At 61.6% G+C, this 14,545-nt stretch overlaps 2 protein-coding genes across 2 annotated transcripts; both read left to right on the top strand.

Moving 5' to 3' along the window:
* The first annotated feature begins 238 nt into the window (after window positions 1-238).
* Window positions 239-7,039, top strand: MAPK3 (mitogen-activated protein kinase 3). The gene is made up of 9 exons (XM_032328697.1): window positions 239-439; window positions 1,477-1,659; window positions 3,526-3,715; window positions 3,881-3,997; window positions 4,267-4,381; window positions 4,724-4,855; window positions 5,252-5,361; window positions 5,448-5,602; window positions 6,437-7,039. The coding sequence occupies exons 1-8, from the start codon at window positions 270-272 to the stop codon at window positions 5,568-5,570; spliced, it is 1,140 nt and encodes a 379-aa protein (XP_032184588.1). The 5' UTR covers window positions 239-269; the 3' UTR covers window positions 5,571-5,602; window positions 6,437-7,039.
* A 336-nt stretch (window positions 7,040-7,375) lies between these two features.
* On the top strand, window positions 7,376-13,438 carry GDPD3 (glycerophosphodiester phosphodiesterase domain containing 3). The gene is made up of 10 exons (XM_032328710.1): window positions 7,376-7,853; window positions 8,093-8,135; window positions 8,379-8,514; window positions 8,604-8,649; window positions 8,778-8,896; window positions 8,988-9,077; window positions 9,661-9,794; window positions 11,441-11,500; window positions 11,602-11,653; window positions 13,251-13,438. The coding sequence occupies exons 1-10, from the start codon at window positions 7,715-7,717 to the stop codon at window positions 13,422-13,424; spliced, it is 993 nt and encodes a 330-aa protein (XP_032184601.1). The 5' UTR covers window positions 7,376-7,714; the 3' UTR covers window positions 13,425-13,438.
* Window positions 13,439-14,545: the final 1,107 nt, after the last annotated feature.

Below are 14,545 nucleotides of genomic sequence, written 5' to 3'. Positions count from 1 at the left end.
GGGAGGGCCTGGACCGTCTCCCGACCGCCCTGGGAGCCCCCGGGCTGCCTGGAGCAGACGGAGCGCGCGGGGTATCCGGGACCACGGCCGCCACAGCGGAGGGTGAACCGGGAGCGCGCGGGCGCAGGTCACGTGGCGGGCGCGGGGGCGCGCGGGGGCGGGGCCTGGCGCGCACCGCTCCGCGGGTGGCGGGGCGGGCGGGAAGGGGCGGGGCCTCGGGCGGGGCCGCCGAGGGGGGCCGGCGGGCGGGCTGGAGGGGAGGAGTGGAGATGGCGGCGGCGGCGGCTCAGGGGGGCGGGGGCGGGGAGCCCCGGGGAGCCGATGGGGTCGGCCCGGGGGTCTCGGGGGAGGTGGAGGTGGTGAAGGGGCAGCCGTTCGACGTGGGCCCGCGCTACACGGAGCTGCATTACATCGGCGAGGGCGCGTACGGCATGGTCAGGTGAGGGGGCGTTCCGGAGGAGGGGGTCGGCGGCGGGGGCCCGGGAGCGATGCTGCGCGCCGTCTGGGCCGGGGAGACGTCCAGTGCCCCGAGGAGGCGGGGGCTTCGTGGGGCTGGGGGGCGTTCCGCGGAGGGGCCTTGGGGTGCTTTCTGGGGGAGCGGCGCCTGTACGTTCTAAGGGAGGGGGCTTGGGGGCCAGAGAAGCGACCATTCCGTAAGGCGGGGAGGGACATCTAGGTGTCTGCGGGGGAGCGGGGGGCCCTGAGGGACCTTAGGAACACGGGATGAGGCGGAGACACTGAGTATTCTTAGGGAGGCGATACCCTTAGTGAGGACCGAGCGAAGGACCCCACTCTGGGGAGAGGATGCCTCGGATTCTCCCAGTGAGGCCTGCCAAGGAGTTCAGGAGAGAAGAGCAGAGCTCAGGGCTGGGCAGGGTAGGGCAGGGCTTTGGACCCGGGGCCAGGGGCCCAGGGAGCGGTGAGGGGTCCAGGAATGTGTCTTGCAGCTTTCAGGAGGGGGTCTGTGAGCTCTCTCATGCCCACTGTGTGCTCCGGGCCTTTGTTCGTCTGGGAACAGCTCTCTTGCCCAGGTGCCTCGCCCTGACACCGGTGTCCACCTCATCCCTCCGATCCTGTCCCTCCTGGCTCGCTCCTCGGTGTGTCTGCCTCACTGTACCTCCTCCACTCACCTCCCACTCCCTGGACCTGTCCTGGGTTGAGAGAGCCCATCCTGGAGAGGGGAGGCTGAGAGGTCAGGGCAACTGGAATGCACAGGGTTGAGGAGAGGGGAAGTCAGTGAGCGGTCAGTCTCTTCCTCTGTTTGTGAAGTCACTGAAGGGCCGCCTGGCCCAGCTTTCTCCCTGGAGATCCCAGGCCTTCACAGCAGGAAGGAACCAGCATTGTTTATGACTTGGCCAGAGTCCTCTACTGCTCCCTCCCCTCCCTGCTCAGGCCTGGGTGGGGCCACCAGGCCTGGACTCCCCCCCCCCCCCCCCATGTAAGGCCACACCAACATCTCCTCTCTGGCCCTCTCAGCTCAGCTTACGACCACGTGCGCAAGGTTCGCGTGGCCATCAAGAAAATCAGCCCCTTCGAGCATCAGACCTACTGCCAGCGCACACTGCGAGAGATCCAGATCTTACTGCGCTTCCGCCACGAGAACGTCATTGGCATTCGGGATATTCTGCGGGCGCCCACCCTGGAAGCCATGAGGGATGTGTATCCTTCACCTTGGCCTGATGGCTGGCCAGGCATGGCCTCAGAGCTGGGCTGGGAGAGAGCGCTGGCTTGCTTTCTGTTTCCTTCTTCCCTGCCACACTCCAAAACAAACCCAGTAAATGAAACTTTCCAGCAGGAAAGAGACCACAGGCTGTAAGAGCGCTGGGAGGCCTGAGGTGAATCCTGGCTTGGTGAATCCTGGCCTGTGGCAGCCAGGCCATGTGCCCTTGGGCGAGTCTGTTCTCTGTGCTGTGCCTCATTTGGGGGGAGGGCGGGGAGGGGTTCTATGGGACCTTTGTCTTTTGACATCTGCAGTTCTGTGACATGACCCGGCCTCTGCCCACAGTCCCTGTTTAACAGACGATGATTCTTTCCTCTCCGGGTCCCCAGACTGGAAGGAAGGCAGAGAGGAGGAAGACGGCCCGTTTCCGCGGGCCTGCTGTGAGTGAGGGCCAGCGAACGCCAAGCGCTTTGGCATTTCTTACTCTCTCTCCCAGCTGCTGTAGGAGATCTGTCTCACCAGCTCCATTTCAAAGATGAGGACACTGAGGCTCAGAAAGCCTGAACTCATTGGCTGCTGTGGCTGCCTCTTCTCACCCTCCCCCAGATGAGAACTGTCCTTTCTTTGACACTTCCTGCTCGGGGCCTCACCCCAGTCACCTGTGGACTTGCACTTTGCCCAGGGAGGGACAGCCTCGCCTTTCCCTCCCCCCACCTCCCACCTGGCCCCGCTTCCCTAGCTGGGCTGGTCGTCCACTTCCTGCCAGGCCCTGCTGTCAGTGGCTTGCAGCACCCGTGGCCTCTCCCCACCCGCCCCGCCCCGAGGCGGTCCCAGTTCTTCACCCAGACGTGGGGATTTGTGCGGGGTGTCGGCGAGCCCCCACCCACCGCAGGCTGTGGGCAGGAAATCTCCACACTCGCCCCCAGCTCGCCATGGGACCTTCAGCAAGTCACTGCATCTTGCTGGGCCTCCTCTCCTGTCAAACAAGCAGGATTGGTCCAGACTCTTCAGAAGGCCCTTTCCAGGGCTGATTCTTAAAAGACGGTCCAGATGCACCGTTTCAGAGACCCAGCAAATGGCATTGATTTACTTACTTACTCACTTACTTAACGTATGTTTAATCTTTGTTTTCTCCTAAAATACAAAAGGACATGTACTCCTCCATCTTCTGATGTGTGGCCAAGCCCTCTTGAAGGAGGAGCGTGCTGTTGGGAGTTTTCTCATTTGTCTTGCCCAAAGCATCCCCATAAGGCAGGCGTTTATTTTTAAGCAAACATTTATTGCATGCCAGATGGCGGTCGCACTATCTCATTGAACGCTCTCCGCAGCCGTGTGGCTCAGGCATTTCTAACAGCAACACTAGTCCGTGTTTGCTGAGCACTTAAAAGGTGCCAAGCCCTGGGCCAGGCTGGCTGACATAATGGGTCATCTCACCGAATCTTCAGGACTGCTCTCTAAAGAACCATGCTTTCCACATGGGGCAGTGGAGGTGTAGACAGGTTCAGGTCCTAAGGCCAGTGAGCAGGGATTGGCAGGGGAGAGGGCAGCTCAGACAGCCACAGAATAAACCCCAGGGCTGTTGCTCTTAACTGCGAAGCTCTCTTGCCTCCTAGTTTTCCCAGTAGGGAAACTGAGGCCACAGAACTGAAGTACTTTCATTCAGTGCCACCACCCAAGGTGTGGCAGAGGCCCTGAGCCCAGGGGCTGAGTCTGGGCCGTGTACAGTCTTGGCACGGGCTGGCAGGTGCATCGAGTCTCAGGGGCAGCGGCTGGAAGGGAGCATGGAGGCTAGCCACCAGAGCCTGTTCTTCTTAACCAAGTGTCCCCCACACCCCCCCTCCGGGGGTCGACGATGCCACCCTCAGCTACATTGTGCAGGACCTGATGGAGACCGACCTCTACAAACTGCTCAAAAGCCAGCAGCTGAGCAACGACCATATTTGCTACTTCCTCTACCAGATCCTGCGGGGCCTTAAGTATATCCACTCGGCCAACGTGCTCCACCGGGATTTGAAGCCCTCTAACCTGCTCATCAACACCACCTGCGACCTTAAGGTCAGAGCACTGGGTGCCTGTCCCCTCCTCCCAGGGCTCAGGGGCTTCCAGGTGACCGGGAGCCCCCTTGAGTAGAACCTCACGAGCAAAGGGAACAGCGCGGGCTGAGACGTGGCGATAGGACTGCTTCGGCCTTGGGCCTTAGCAGCCTGGGTTGGCTTCCAGATCTGCGATTTTGGCCTGGCCCGGATTGCCGATCCCGAGCACGACCACACTGGCTTCCTGACAGAGTATGTGGCCACACGCTGGTACCGGGCTCCAGAAATCATGCTTAACTCTAAGGTAGGGGGACCACCCACGCCTGAAGGGAAGGGGCCAGGTCCCAGGAAGCCCTGGAGCCACCTCTGAACCAGGCATGACCCCCACGATCCAGGCCTTGTCACAAGACTCCAGCTGTTAGGCTCCGGAAGGAGGCCGAGCATTAGGTCCTCCAGGCCTCTGCCCTCTTCCTTCCTGCTGGTTTTGAGTCTGGATGGAGCAGTGGCTTCGCCCAGACAGCAGAGCCCTGTTGAGGCCGGCCCAGGAGCCCACTGCTTTCCCCTCCTCCCCAGGGCTACACCAAGTCCATCGACATCTGGTCTGTGGGCTGCATTCTGGCTGAGATGCTCTCCAACCGGCCCATCTTCCCTGGCAAGCACTACCTGGACCAGCTCAACCACATTCTGGGTGAGGGGAGGCCTGGCCAGCTGTGCTGGGGAGAGACTAGTGGGAGGTGAGGTTTCCTTAGAGCCCTCCTGCGGAGCCCCTCCAGCGTCTCACAGGATTTCAGTGAGACACAGACACAAACCCCCTTCCATAGATAGGAGACAGCAAGGCTACACCGCACACTTCGAAGGGCTCACATCAGGACTTGAACCCGGGGCTGCCCACATCCAGAGCCCTTGCCTCACAATAGTACAGGCTGGGCCATAATGATCAGAGCTCATCGGTGTGGACTCTCGGTTTGGGTTCCTCCCGTTCCTGGACCAGAGAGGAGGGCTCTCACCAAAGCCCCTGCCTTACCCACAGGTATCCTGGGCTCCCCGTCCCAGGAGGACTTGAACTGTATCATCAACATGAAGGCCCGGAACTACCTGCAGTCTCTGCCCTCCAAGACCAAGGTGGCCTGGTCCAAGCTTTTCCCCAAGTCCGACTCCAAAGGTGAGCAAGACACGGGGGCTGGTACCGGACAAAAGCTCGGGGCGGGGGCGCCTGGGTGGCTCCATGGGTTAAGCCTCTGCCTTCGGCTCGGGTCATGATCTCAGGGTCCTGGGATCGAGTCCCGCGTCGGGCTCTCTGCTCAGCAGGGAGCCTGCTTCCTCCTCTCTCTCTGCCTGCCTCTCTGCCTACTTGTGTTCTCTGTCAAATAAATAAATAAAATCTTTAAAAAAAAAAAAAAAAAAAAAAAGCTCGGGGCGGAAGAGGGCCCACGGGCCAAGCCACTGCCTCAGTAGACAGGACCCCGGGCACGAGAAGTGAAGCAAGTTCCTCTGCTTGGAACTCCGCTGGGAGTTCCTCCGGCCCTCTCTCTGACCCCCGACTCCTTCTCTTCCTTAGCTCTTGACCTGCTAGACCGGATGTTGACCTTCAACCCCAACAAACGAATCACGGTGGAAGAAGCCCTGGCTCACCCCTACTTGGAGCAGTACTACGACCCAAGTGATGAGGTGAGCCGGCCGTCAGCAGGGGGCGCTGGCGGGGGCAAGGTGGGCGGCCTTGGGTCCTGGCCGGAGTCTGACCTCTGCCACCCCAGCCCGTGGCCGAGGAGCCTTTCACCTTCGACATGGAGCTGGACGACCTACCCAAGGAGCGGCTGAAGGAGCTCATCTTCCGGGAGACAGCCCGCTTCCAGCCTGCGGCGCGGGAGGCCCCCTAGTCTGGACAGACACCTCTGTTCCCAGGGGCCTGGTGAGTGCTCCCCACTGCCCATGCACGGGTTCACCCCAATACCACTGTGCCCAGCACACCCCCGTACAGTCACCGGCTTGGTCACGCCCACGAGGCAGGTGCATGGTGGCGGCAGACAGGCTAGAGCCTGCCCAGGCCACAGCTGGGGGCCCCTGCTTCTTCACACCCTCTTCCTCTCTCGGCCCCGAAAGTCCCCCACCCGGCTGCACCTCTTCATCCTCCTGGCCCTGTGGCCAGAGGTCCCTGAGGGTCCCTCTGCCCGATCTGAAGACCGGAGCCAGGTTTTGGCTCCCCAGTGTGGGCAGAGAGGCAGGTGGGGCAGTAGCTGCTCTGGCAGGAGCTGGCAGTCCCCGGCCCCGCCCAGATGCCAAGTCCCTCGCACCTGGTGCCCGGGTCAGTGGTTCGCACACCCGCCCACACGGCTCGCCTTCCTCGAGTCTCTGTTCTGTCCTCCGGGCCAGCTACCGCCCACTGAGAGGAAGGCAGAGACATTCCTGCGCTCCAGCCCCAGCCCTGACGCTTAGTAAGACCCGTGCAACATTGTGCAAGACTGCTCAGCTCTCTGTGCCTCAGTTTCCTGGGGAGAGCTCTTAGGACGAGAGCAGACACAGAGCCCTAAGCACTGTTGTCAGGGGTGTGTATGTATTCACTCTCTGCGCTCTCCAGCTGCCCCCTGAGATAGGCACTGAGACCCCCACCCCCAGCCCATGTACACTTAACGGAAGACCAGGCTTGTCCTGGGCAGCCACGAGGAGGAGATGATGGAGGCCGAGGTCGGGGCTCCGGCTCTCTGGTGGGCGCTGACAGTTCTTTCCCACCTGCCTTTTTGTTTAGGCCTGGCCTGCCCCTCTCCTGCCGGACTGTTAGGAAACGGACCGCGTGCCCCGCCCCGACCCCCCCGGAGCCCTGGGCAGGGCAGAGGGTGCGCCCGGCCACCTTCCCCGGCTTTGCTCTGGCCTCCTGCTTCAGGCCGGCCGAGGCTCCCTGTGCCCCACCTCCCCTCCGAGGACCTGAGGGGCTTGGGTGGCTCCAGAGCAGGTTGCCCTCTGCTGCTTGCCTTCGTCTGCCCCTGCTGCCCCAGTCTCCGGTAGTTCTGGAACGGAAGGGATCTGGCCACCCCAGGACCTACTGAAGGCCCCCGGTGGGGGGGTGGGGAGGACGGGGCCTGCTGAGTAGGGACTCGGGGCAGCCCTGACCCGTGAACACCCCACCCCATTTTCCCGGAAGGAATATTCGAAGGCTCAAGGGCTAGTGTCCATGAGGAGCAGGGCCCAGGCCTGAACCCCCTCCCCCAAAGCCCCCCCCCCCCCGTCTAACACCCCTGCTGCCTCCGTGTGTGGGTGAGCAGAAGTGGAGGAGGACGCGAGGAGAGCCCGGCGCCCTCACCCGCCGCTGCGCCTGTATCTAATATATAAATATAGAGATGTGGTTATGATGGCCATGGCTCCGTCTGTGTCTGCCGACGCCCCCACCACGACTGTTGCTTAGAGGACTGCCGCACCTGCCTGGCCGCGTCCCAGCCGTGTGGTTTTACACGCTTCTGGTGACCCCTGGCTCCCCAGCTGGCCAGGGCTGAAGATGGGACTGTCAGGAGCGCCGCACTCCTGCACAGCTGGGGTCCCTTCGCCCTTAGTCACTGTCCTCTCCCCTTCCTAAGGGCTTCCCGTCCAGCTGGCTGGGGGTGATTCGGGGCTGACTCAGGGACATCCTCCTCACCCCCGGATACTCTGAAAATGGCTTGGGGCAGCCCGTCATATACCCCAGCCACAAGCCCCTGTGGCGGGGAGGGGGAAGCTTGTAGCATCCCCAGGGGCAGTGGGGGCCTGGTTTCCCCACAGTGTGGCCCAGGGGAAGCAGGGGTGCGGGGGCGCTGGGAAGGGTCTCAAGGTCGGAGAGCCAGAGCTGCGGGAAGCTTCCCTCCCGCCTCTCCCGCATCCCCAGCCGAGCCCTGCAGCCTGGCCCCAGGCCAGGAGCAGGCTCAGCAGGTCCCAGGGGTGTGGTGGCGACCAGTGGCGGAGCCAGCCTAGCCTGGCCAGACAGTCCGCGGAGGTAGTACAGTCCATCAGGAACAGCGGCGTTCACGCGGCGGGAGCCCCGAGAGGCGGTGAGGCCATGAGCGCTGTGCTGTACTATGCTCTGCCCGCCCTGGGCAGCTATGTCCTGCTCTCCGTCTTCTTCCTGCGCCGGCCTCGCCTGCTGCACACACCCTGGGCGCCAGCCTTCCTGCCGCGCCTGGGGGCCCACCGAGCAGGTGAGCTGGGCACAGGGAGGAACAGAGAATGGTGGCGGCGGCCACGGCGGGTGGAGTCGGGAAGCAGGGTGCCAGGGTGGCCGGCAGTGGGAGCAGCCCGGGCGGCAGGCTGTTGCAGAGGCAGAGCCTGGGGCAGGAGGAGAGGGGGGTGGGGGGGCGGGCGCGGAAGGGGGAAGAAGAGGGAGGGGCTGCGGGCGGAGGAGGGAGGACCCTGGGACCCACCTGGTTGCCCCGCACAGGATCCGGAGAGCGGCTGGAGCACACCTTGGAGGCCATGGAGAAGTGAGTGTGTGCACCTGCCCGCCAGGCTGCGCAGGGAGGTGGGCCCAGTGGTGCACTGTGTGACGCCGGGGGCACCGCTCTGTGGTGGTCCGTGACCGAGGCCCCCTGGAGGTGTGTCGCGCAGAGCCTGCCCGCCTGCAGCGAATTCTGCCCCGCACTCCCCTCCACCGCCCCACTGCCCCGTGGGCTGACCTGCCCCTTTCCCGGGGCCTCTGTCGCCCGCGCTGACCTTTACTCCCATAGCTCCATGGCCCAGCGATCCGACTTCCTGGAGCTCGACTGCCAGCTGACCCGGGATGGTGTGGTCGTGGTGTCGCACGACGAGAACCTGTCTCGCCAATCAGGCGTGAATAGGGACGTGAGCAGCCTGAACTTTGAGGTTGGCCTCGCCCTAGCCCCACTACTGTACCCAGAGAGCCACCATGCCTCCACGCGTGCCTTCTGGTGACGTCCCCCCGTTCTCCCCAGGAGCTGCCCCTCTACAAGGAGGAGCTGGAGGTTTACTTCTCACCAGGTGAGAGCGTGACCTTACCAAGGGGGGTCATGGCCTCAGCCTCCTGCCCTCTCTTCCTCTCGGGGACTCTGACTCTCCTGCCCGGTCCCACCCATTCCCTTCTGACCCCTCCCGCACAACCCACGCAGGCCACTTTGCACACGGGACAGACCGGCACATGATGAGTCTGGAGGATGTGTTCCAGAGGTTCCCTCGGTTGCCCATGAGTGTCGAGATCAAATCGGTAAACGAAGAGCTCATTCACAAGGTGAGGCCGCAGACGGGGGTGGCCGGGGCCGGGGCCGGAGAGAGGCCTGACGCCCCGCCGCCCCTCCCCCCCCTCTTCCTCATCCATGCAGGTCGCGGGCCTGGTGAGGCACTTTGGCCGCAGTGAGATCACCATCTGGGCCTCAGAGAAGAGCTCGGTCATGAGGAAGTGCAGGGCTGCCGTGAGTCCCTGCGCCTTCGCTGCTCCAATGGCCCTTCCTCCCAAGAGCCGGAGGCTCCAGGGGCCTAGGCTGGACAGGTCTGGGGGGTTGTGGAGGAACTGGCCCTGAGCAGGGTCTCAAAGGGGAGGATTTGGAGAGGAGAGGTGCTGGGGAAAGTGTGAGCAAAGGCGTGCTGGTGGGAAGTGGCGGGGTGGGGGGCAGCGTAGGGCGCGTGCAGTTAGGCCTAAACACTGGGTCAAGCTCACACCTTTTTTTTTTTTTTAAAGATTTTATTTATTTATTTATTTGACAGAGAGAAATCACAAGTAGATGGAGAGGCAGGCAGAGAGAGAGAGAGGGAAGCTCTCTGAGCAGAGAGCCCGATGCGGGCCTCGATCCCAGGACCCTGAGATCATGACCCGAGCCGAAGGCAGAGGCTTAACCCACTGAGCCACCCCGGCGCCCAAGCTCACACTTTGGATCCTGCGGGCACTAGAGCTTCCTGAATGCCCAGCACTGTTCCCCCCTGGAGCCGGAGGCTCCCGTCTGCTTTCCCAGGAACAGACTGACTCCCCGCCCCCCGCCACTTCTCCTTGCCTCCTAGAACCCCGAGATGCCGTTTGCCTTCACGATAAGCCGGGGATTGTGGCTGGTGCTGGTGTATTATCTGGGGTTGCTGCCCTTCGTCCGCATCCCGGAGAGGTTCTTCATCTGCTTCCTGCCCAGCATCATCAATAGGTACTCACAGTGTCCCGGTTTCCCTTCTGCATCTCCCCTCCACCCCGGTGCCCCCGCTGCTTCTGTCCTCAGATAAAGACCCCTCCCACCTCAGGCCTCATGACGCAGGGTCCCCAGCTCCCTGGCCATCCTCAGGGATGACCCCCAGGGTCCTCTGAAGACTGGTTCTCAGCGAGCATTCAGGAATACCAAGGTGGGGGGGCCGGAGGGGGCACCAACCCCTGGAAACTCTATGTGAATGTGTGTTGAGGTGGAAGGAGTCTTAGGACAAAGTATTCACTTACTCATCCTTTCATCCAACAAAAATTTTTTTTTAAAGATTTATTTATTTATTTGACAGACAGAGATCACAAGCAGGCAGAGAGACAGGCAGAGAGAGAGGAGGAAGCAGGCTCCCTGCCGAGCAGAGCCCAATGCGGGACTCGATCCCAGGACCCTGAGATCATGACCTGAGCCAAAGGCAGAGGCTTGAACCCACTGAGCCATCCACGTGCCCCACATCCAACAAATTTTTATTGAATCATGTCTGCTCTGTCCTAGGTGCGGTTACACTAGTAGATAAGATGTGGGTGGGGTAAGGCCCCCCTGAGCTTACAGTCTGGCTGGGAGACAAATATTAACCAATTATAGTATCATTCTCTGATTCTTGAAAGGAAAAGCAAGCTTCCTCCTGCTGGGGGACCAGGGTTAACAAAGTAACAGCTGGGTAAAGTCCCACCATTTGGAGACTTCGCCAGCTCTTAAGCCTGCGCCCCCCCGCCCCCCCGCCCCCCGGCTTTCTGAGAACTCTGTGGAAGCTCTGAGTGCTTCCCTCTCCCCTCTGCTGGCCTGAGGGAGGCTCCCAGCCAGCCCTCACAGTCCTTTGCTACAAAGACATCATTAGACCACAGATCTTGGTCTTTGTAACTTTTATACCCAGTCTGCAAAGTGTCTTCATATCCTTTAGCTGATTAGAGCTTTACTTTGCGGCAACCCAGAAGTTAGAGGAATCGGGACCCCCACGTACCCACGGAGAATCTGAGGCTCAAGGAGACTCTGTAATTTGCTCCCAGCCACACAGCTGGAAGTGCAGGACCCGAGGTTGCCTGGGTCCCACTCCACAGCCTGCGCTGGCTAGTTATATAAAGGGCCTCCAAAGTCGTCCCCGTGCTACATGCTGTGCTATGCCCCACCCCCACCCCCACCCCCAGCCCTGGCAGCTATGTCGGGCTATCATCTTCTTCCCGCGCCGGCCTCTCCTGCCGCACACGCCCCGTCAGGGCACGTAGCAGACGCCTTGAGCGTTGTCTGGCTACGGGAAGCCAGTGGGTCCAGTCAGGGGACCTTCAGACTGTGCAGCCAGCTTGAGACCCAAGCTGCGTTCTGGCCTTGGCCCTAGGGCCAACACCGGTGGGCTGTGACACCTTGGGCAGGTCCCTTCAGCTCCCCCAGACTCAGTGTCCACTTCTGTAAAACGGCCAGGAGGGGGCGCTTGCAAAGTGTGAGGCCGGGGACGTGGGAGTGGACTCTCCCGGATCAACGAGGGACCTGTTCTTTGGGGCACCTGCAAAGTGGTGCCAGGGTAACCCTGGTCAGGGGTCACCACCGCCCCACCCCTGCGACAGAGTGAGATGCAGGGGAGTGACCACGACACCACCTCTCTGCAGGACCTACTTCCCATTTTCCCGCCCTGGGCTGAACAAGCTGGCAGCTGTGGTTTCCAAATGGTAAGGGGGTAAGAATGCTGGGTGGCGTGTACCTGTGGAGACCTCCCACCGCCCTGCCTGCTCCCCGCTCGTCATGGCCTCCGCCCGCCTCTCCCTACCAGGTTAATCATGAGGAAGAGCCTGATCCAGCACCTGGAACAGCGGGGAGTGCAGGTGAGGCTGGAAGGGCCAGACCTTAGCAAGGGGGGGTTGCAGCCCGGCCACACTTCTGCCGCCGACTGACTGCTCACCTGAGTCTTAGTCTCTTGGCCTGTGAAGTGGGGGTAACGGTGTATTTAACTAGTACCTCCTCATGGTGTGGCCAGCGCTCGCCATTATCATCATGACGGTGGTGGTGGTGTATCGCACCTGCTGTCCCGATTCCTGATGAGAGGGGGAGCCGGCGGGGGAAGGACCGGAGAAGGGCAAAACCAGCCCGGCCTGCCCCCGCCCCTCCCCTGGGCATCCGCTTTGACCCGGTCACTGAACTAGCAGACCCTTGTTGAGAATGCACTGTGTCGCGGGCCCTCCCCTCCCAGGGAGCTCACCATCAAATCAGGGGCGGAGGACGGAAGTGAGGCGGACAATCGCAGGGCACCGAGTGGACAGAAAGGAAACAGCGCGGTGGCCCGTAGGGTCAAAGGAGGCCTTCCGGAAGAAGTGAGGAGCTGGCTCACAGGGAGCGGAGAGGGAGGGCGTCTCCAGCAAGAAGCTGGGCATGTGCGAGGGCTGGGAGAAGCCGGAGGCCAGGGCCCTCGGGGGCACTGAGAGGGGTTCCAGCAGGCCTCAGTGAGGGCTGGGGAAGGCAGCGAAGGGTGTGGCAGGCGGCCTGAGAGCATCCACAAGGAGCCCGGACTCAGCCTCCAGGAAGGGAAACTTCTGAGGGCCTGAAACAGGGGAGAGGCCTGATCCAGTTGGGTGACCCCATTAAGGGTCACTCTGGCCACCATGTGGCAAAGCAGAGCCTCAGGAGGCAGGTGCTGTCACTGCCAGGTGTCGGGTGTAGGTGGCAAGCAGGGGGACAGGTGAGGGAGTTGGCAGTCAGGCCGGGACTCCACCGCCCACAGGAGGGTGATTAGCACCCCCTCCCTCCCCCGACTCCGAAGGTTGCACCATCATTCCCATTTGTCACGTTAAGAAACCGAGCAGTCCGGTGACTTGCCCAGGGTACAGATACCACATGTTCCCACCTCCATGCCCACAAGAGCAGACGCGGGCGACAGGGAAGACGCCGAGCAGCAACCGATTGGGGCAGGCTGGGAGATGCTGGCGTGCTGGTAGATGTGCTGCAGCCAGCTTTGCAGCGGAAAGGAAGAGGGGGCTTGGGTTTGAGCAATAGACGATTTCCCTAGAGCAAGGTGCACGTGCTCTCACCTTGCCCAGTTTGCGGCAGCCGGCGTGAAATCACTGAGCACAGTTTGGGTGGTATTTCCACCTGACACGCTCAACAGACGCGAGTAACCTCCAGAGGTTATTACCATTACCAGTACGTAATGGTAACGTGCAGTAAAATAATTAGGAAGGGAAGAGTTTGGAGTATTTATTACCTTCGTTTTTAAGATCATTATTGAATTACAAGTTTATAGAATTTAGTATTTCATAATGGCTGTGTTTAATAACGAGCTTGTGAAATTCCTGGCAGTCTCACAATCCACCCCAGTGTCCCAATGCCCGGAGCTCCCCACAGAGGAGGAGCGCTCCCCCACCATCAGATGCAAGGGGAAGTTCCAGGTAAACTGTGTCAAACTGTGAGCCCCTCTGTCCCACCCAGGTGATCTTTTGGTGCCTTAATGAAGAGTCGGATTTTGAAGCAGCCTATGGCCTGGGGGCCACCGGCGTCATCACCGATTACCCCACAGCCCTGAGGCGCTACCTGGACAGCCACAGAGGAGCTGCCCAGACCTCGGAGGCCCGCACCCTCTCCTCTGTGTCTCTTCCCCAATAAAGGTCGTCTTCAGAGTCACGTCTTGGTGTTTGGGGGGGCACAAGTGGGAGGAGATCCTTACCTAGTTGCAAGATGGCAACTGAGGGCCAAAGAGGCCAGCCAAGGGCCAGAGTTTGGGGCCCTCATGAGCCTGACCCACTGGTTGCACCGCATTCCAGACCCAGAGTAATGCCACCACACCTTGTGCCAATCTGGCCTCCACTCTCCTCAGGAATGTCCCTTGCAGGAAGGAGCAAGACCTCCTGTCCCTTCAGAGCCATGGGTTCCATTCTCCTGAGGCCATGAAGAACCCCAGGCACACAGCAAGGGACTTCATCTGGGCCTGCGGACCTCCTCACCAGGCTGCAGAAGGTAGACGTGGCCTCAGAGGCCGAGTCCTCGGTGCCTGGCTCCTGCCTCGGCCGGTCCAGCCTTCCACTCCTGGGTCTAAGCCAAAAGTGGCCCCAACCTCCTCAGCCCTCTCCAGCCCTAGTACCTTATTCACTGACCAAATCGCATCTCACAACCATTTGTTGACTGCTCCAGGCCAGGCAGCACCCTGGGGCCATGGCAGGGAGGAAGAGGAGTCTAGCAGGGTAGATGCCTGCGTAACCTAACCGAGCCTGCAGAGGCAAGGCCACCAAAGGCGGCTTCCTCGTAGGGAGGATGCTCGGCAGTAGGAACGGGCTTGCTCCGAGGCTCTGGCTCCCAGAGGCCTAGCGCGGACGGGCACCGTTCGCTCTCCTGTTCTGAGAGCCTTTCCCCGGTGCCTTTTGCTAGGGCGAAGACCGTGGAATCCGACCCAAGTGAATCCCAACTTTGCCCCTTCCCAGCTGGATCCCTCGGGAGAGCTGCCGGGCCTCTGTGACCTCCGCTGCCCCGGAAAACGGGGACAATAGCGCAAGCCGCCTCGTAGGATCGCGGCGGGGATTAAGAGAGTGGGGCACGGGCGGTGGTTAAACGCGGATAATTTCGGCTATCATTTCCCCGGGGGCGCGTCCGGACACCGTTCCCCCCGTCACCCCGCGCCGGGTCTGGCGCCGCAGAGCCGGGCCCCTTCGAAGCCCGCGGGAGGCCGGACGCGCCCCCGGACCCAGGCCGCGGGGCCGCCCGGCCGGGTTGCGGGGCCGCAGCCGCATTTC

This window comes from Mustela erminea, chromosome 20 (genome assembly GCF_009829155.1).
Source record: "Mustela erminea isolate mMusErm1 chromosome 20, mMusErm1.Pri, whole genome shotgun sequence".
NCBI lineage: Eukaryota > Metazoa > Chordata > Mammalia > Carnivora > Mustelidae > Mustela > Mustela erminea.
This window is presented reverse-complemented; position numbering and strand designations above follow the sequence as displayed.

Excerpts from the sequence above, each read along its gene's own strand:
- MAPK3 (XM_032328697.1), top strand. The coding sequence starts at position 270 with ATGGCGGCGGCGGCGGCTCAGGGGGGCGGGGGCGGGGAGCCCCGGGGA. Across the intron at positions 1,660-3,525 it reads CTGGAAGCCATGAGGGATGT|CTACATTGTGCAGGACCTGA; the intron begins GTATCCTTCACC and ends TGCCACCCTCAG. Across the intron at positions 3,998-4,266 it reads AAATCATGCTTAACTCTAAG|GGCTACACCAAGTCCATCGA; the intron begins GTAGGGGGACCA and ends CCTCCTCCCCAG.
- GDPD3 (XM_032328710.1), top strand. The coding sequence starts at position 7,715 with ATGAGCGCTGTGCTGTACTATGCTCTGCCCGCCCTGGGCAGCTATGTC. Across the intron at positions 7,854-8,092 it reads CCTGGGGGCCCACCGAGCAG|GATCCGGAGAGCGGCTGGAG; the intron begins GTGAGCTGGGCA and ends TGCCCCGCACAG. Across the intron at positions 8,897-8,987 it reads ACGAAGAGCTCATTCACAAG|GTCGCGGGCCTGGTGAGGCA; the intron begins GTGAGGCCGCAG and ends TCATCCATGCAG.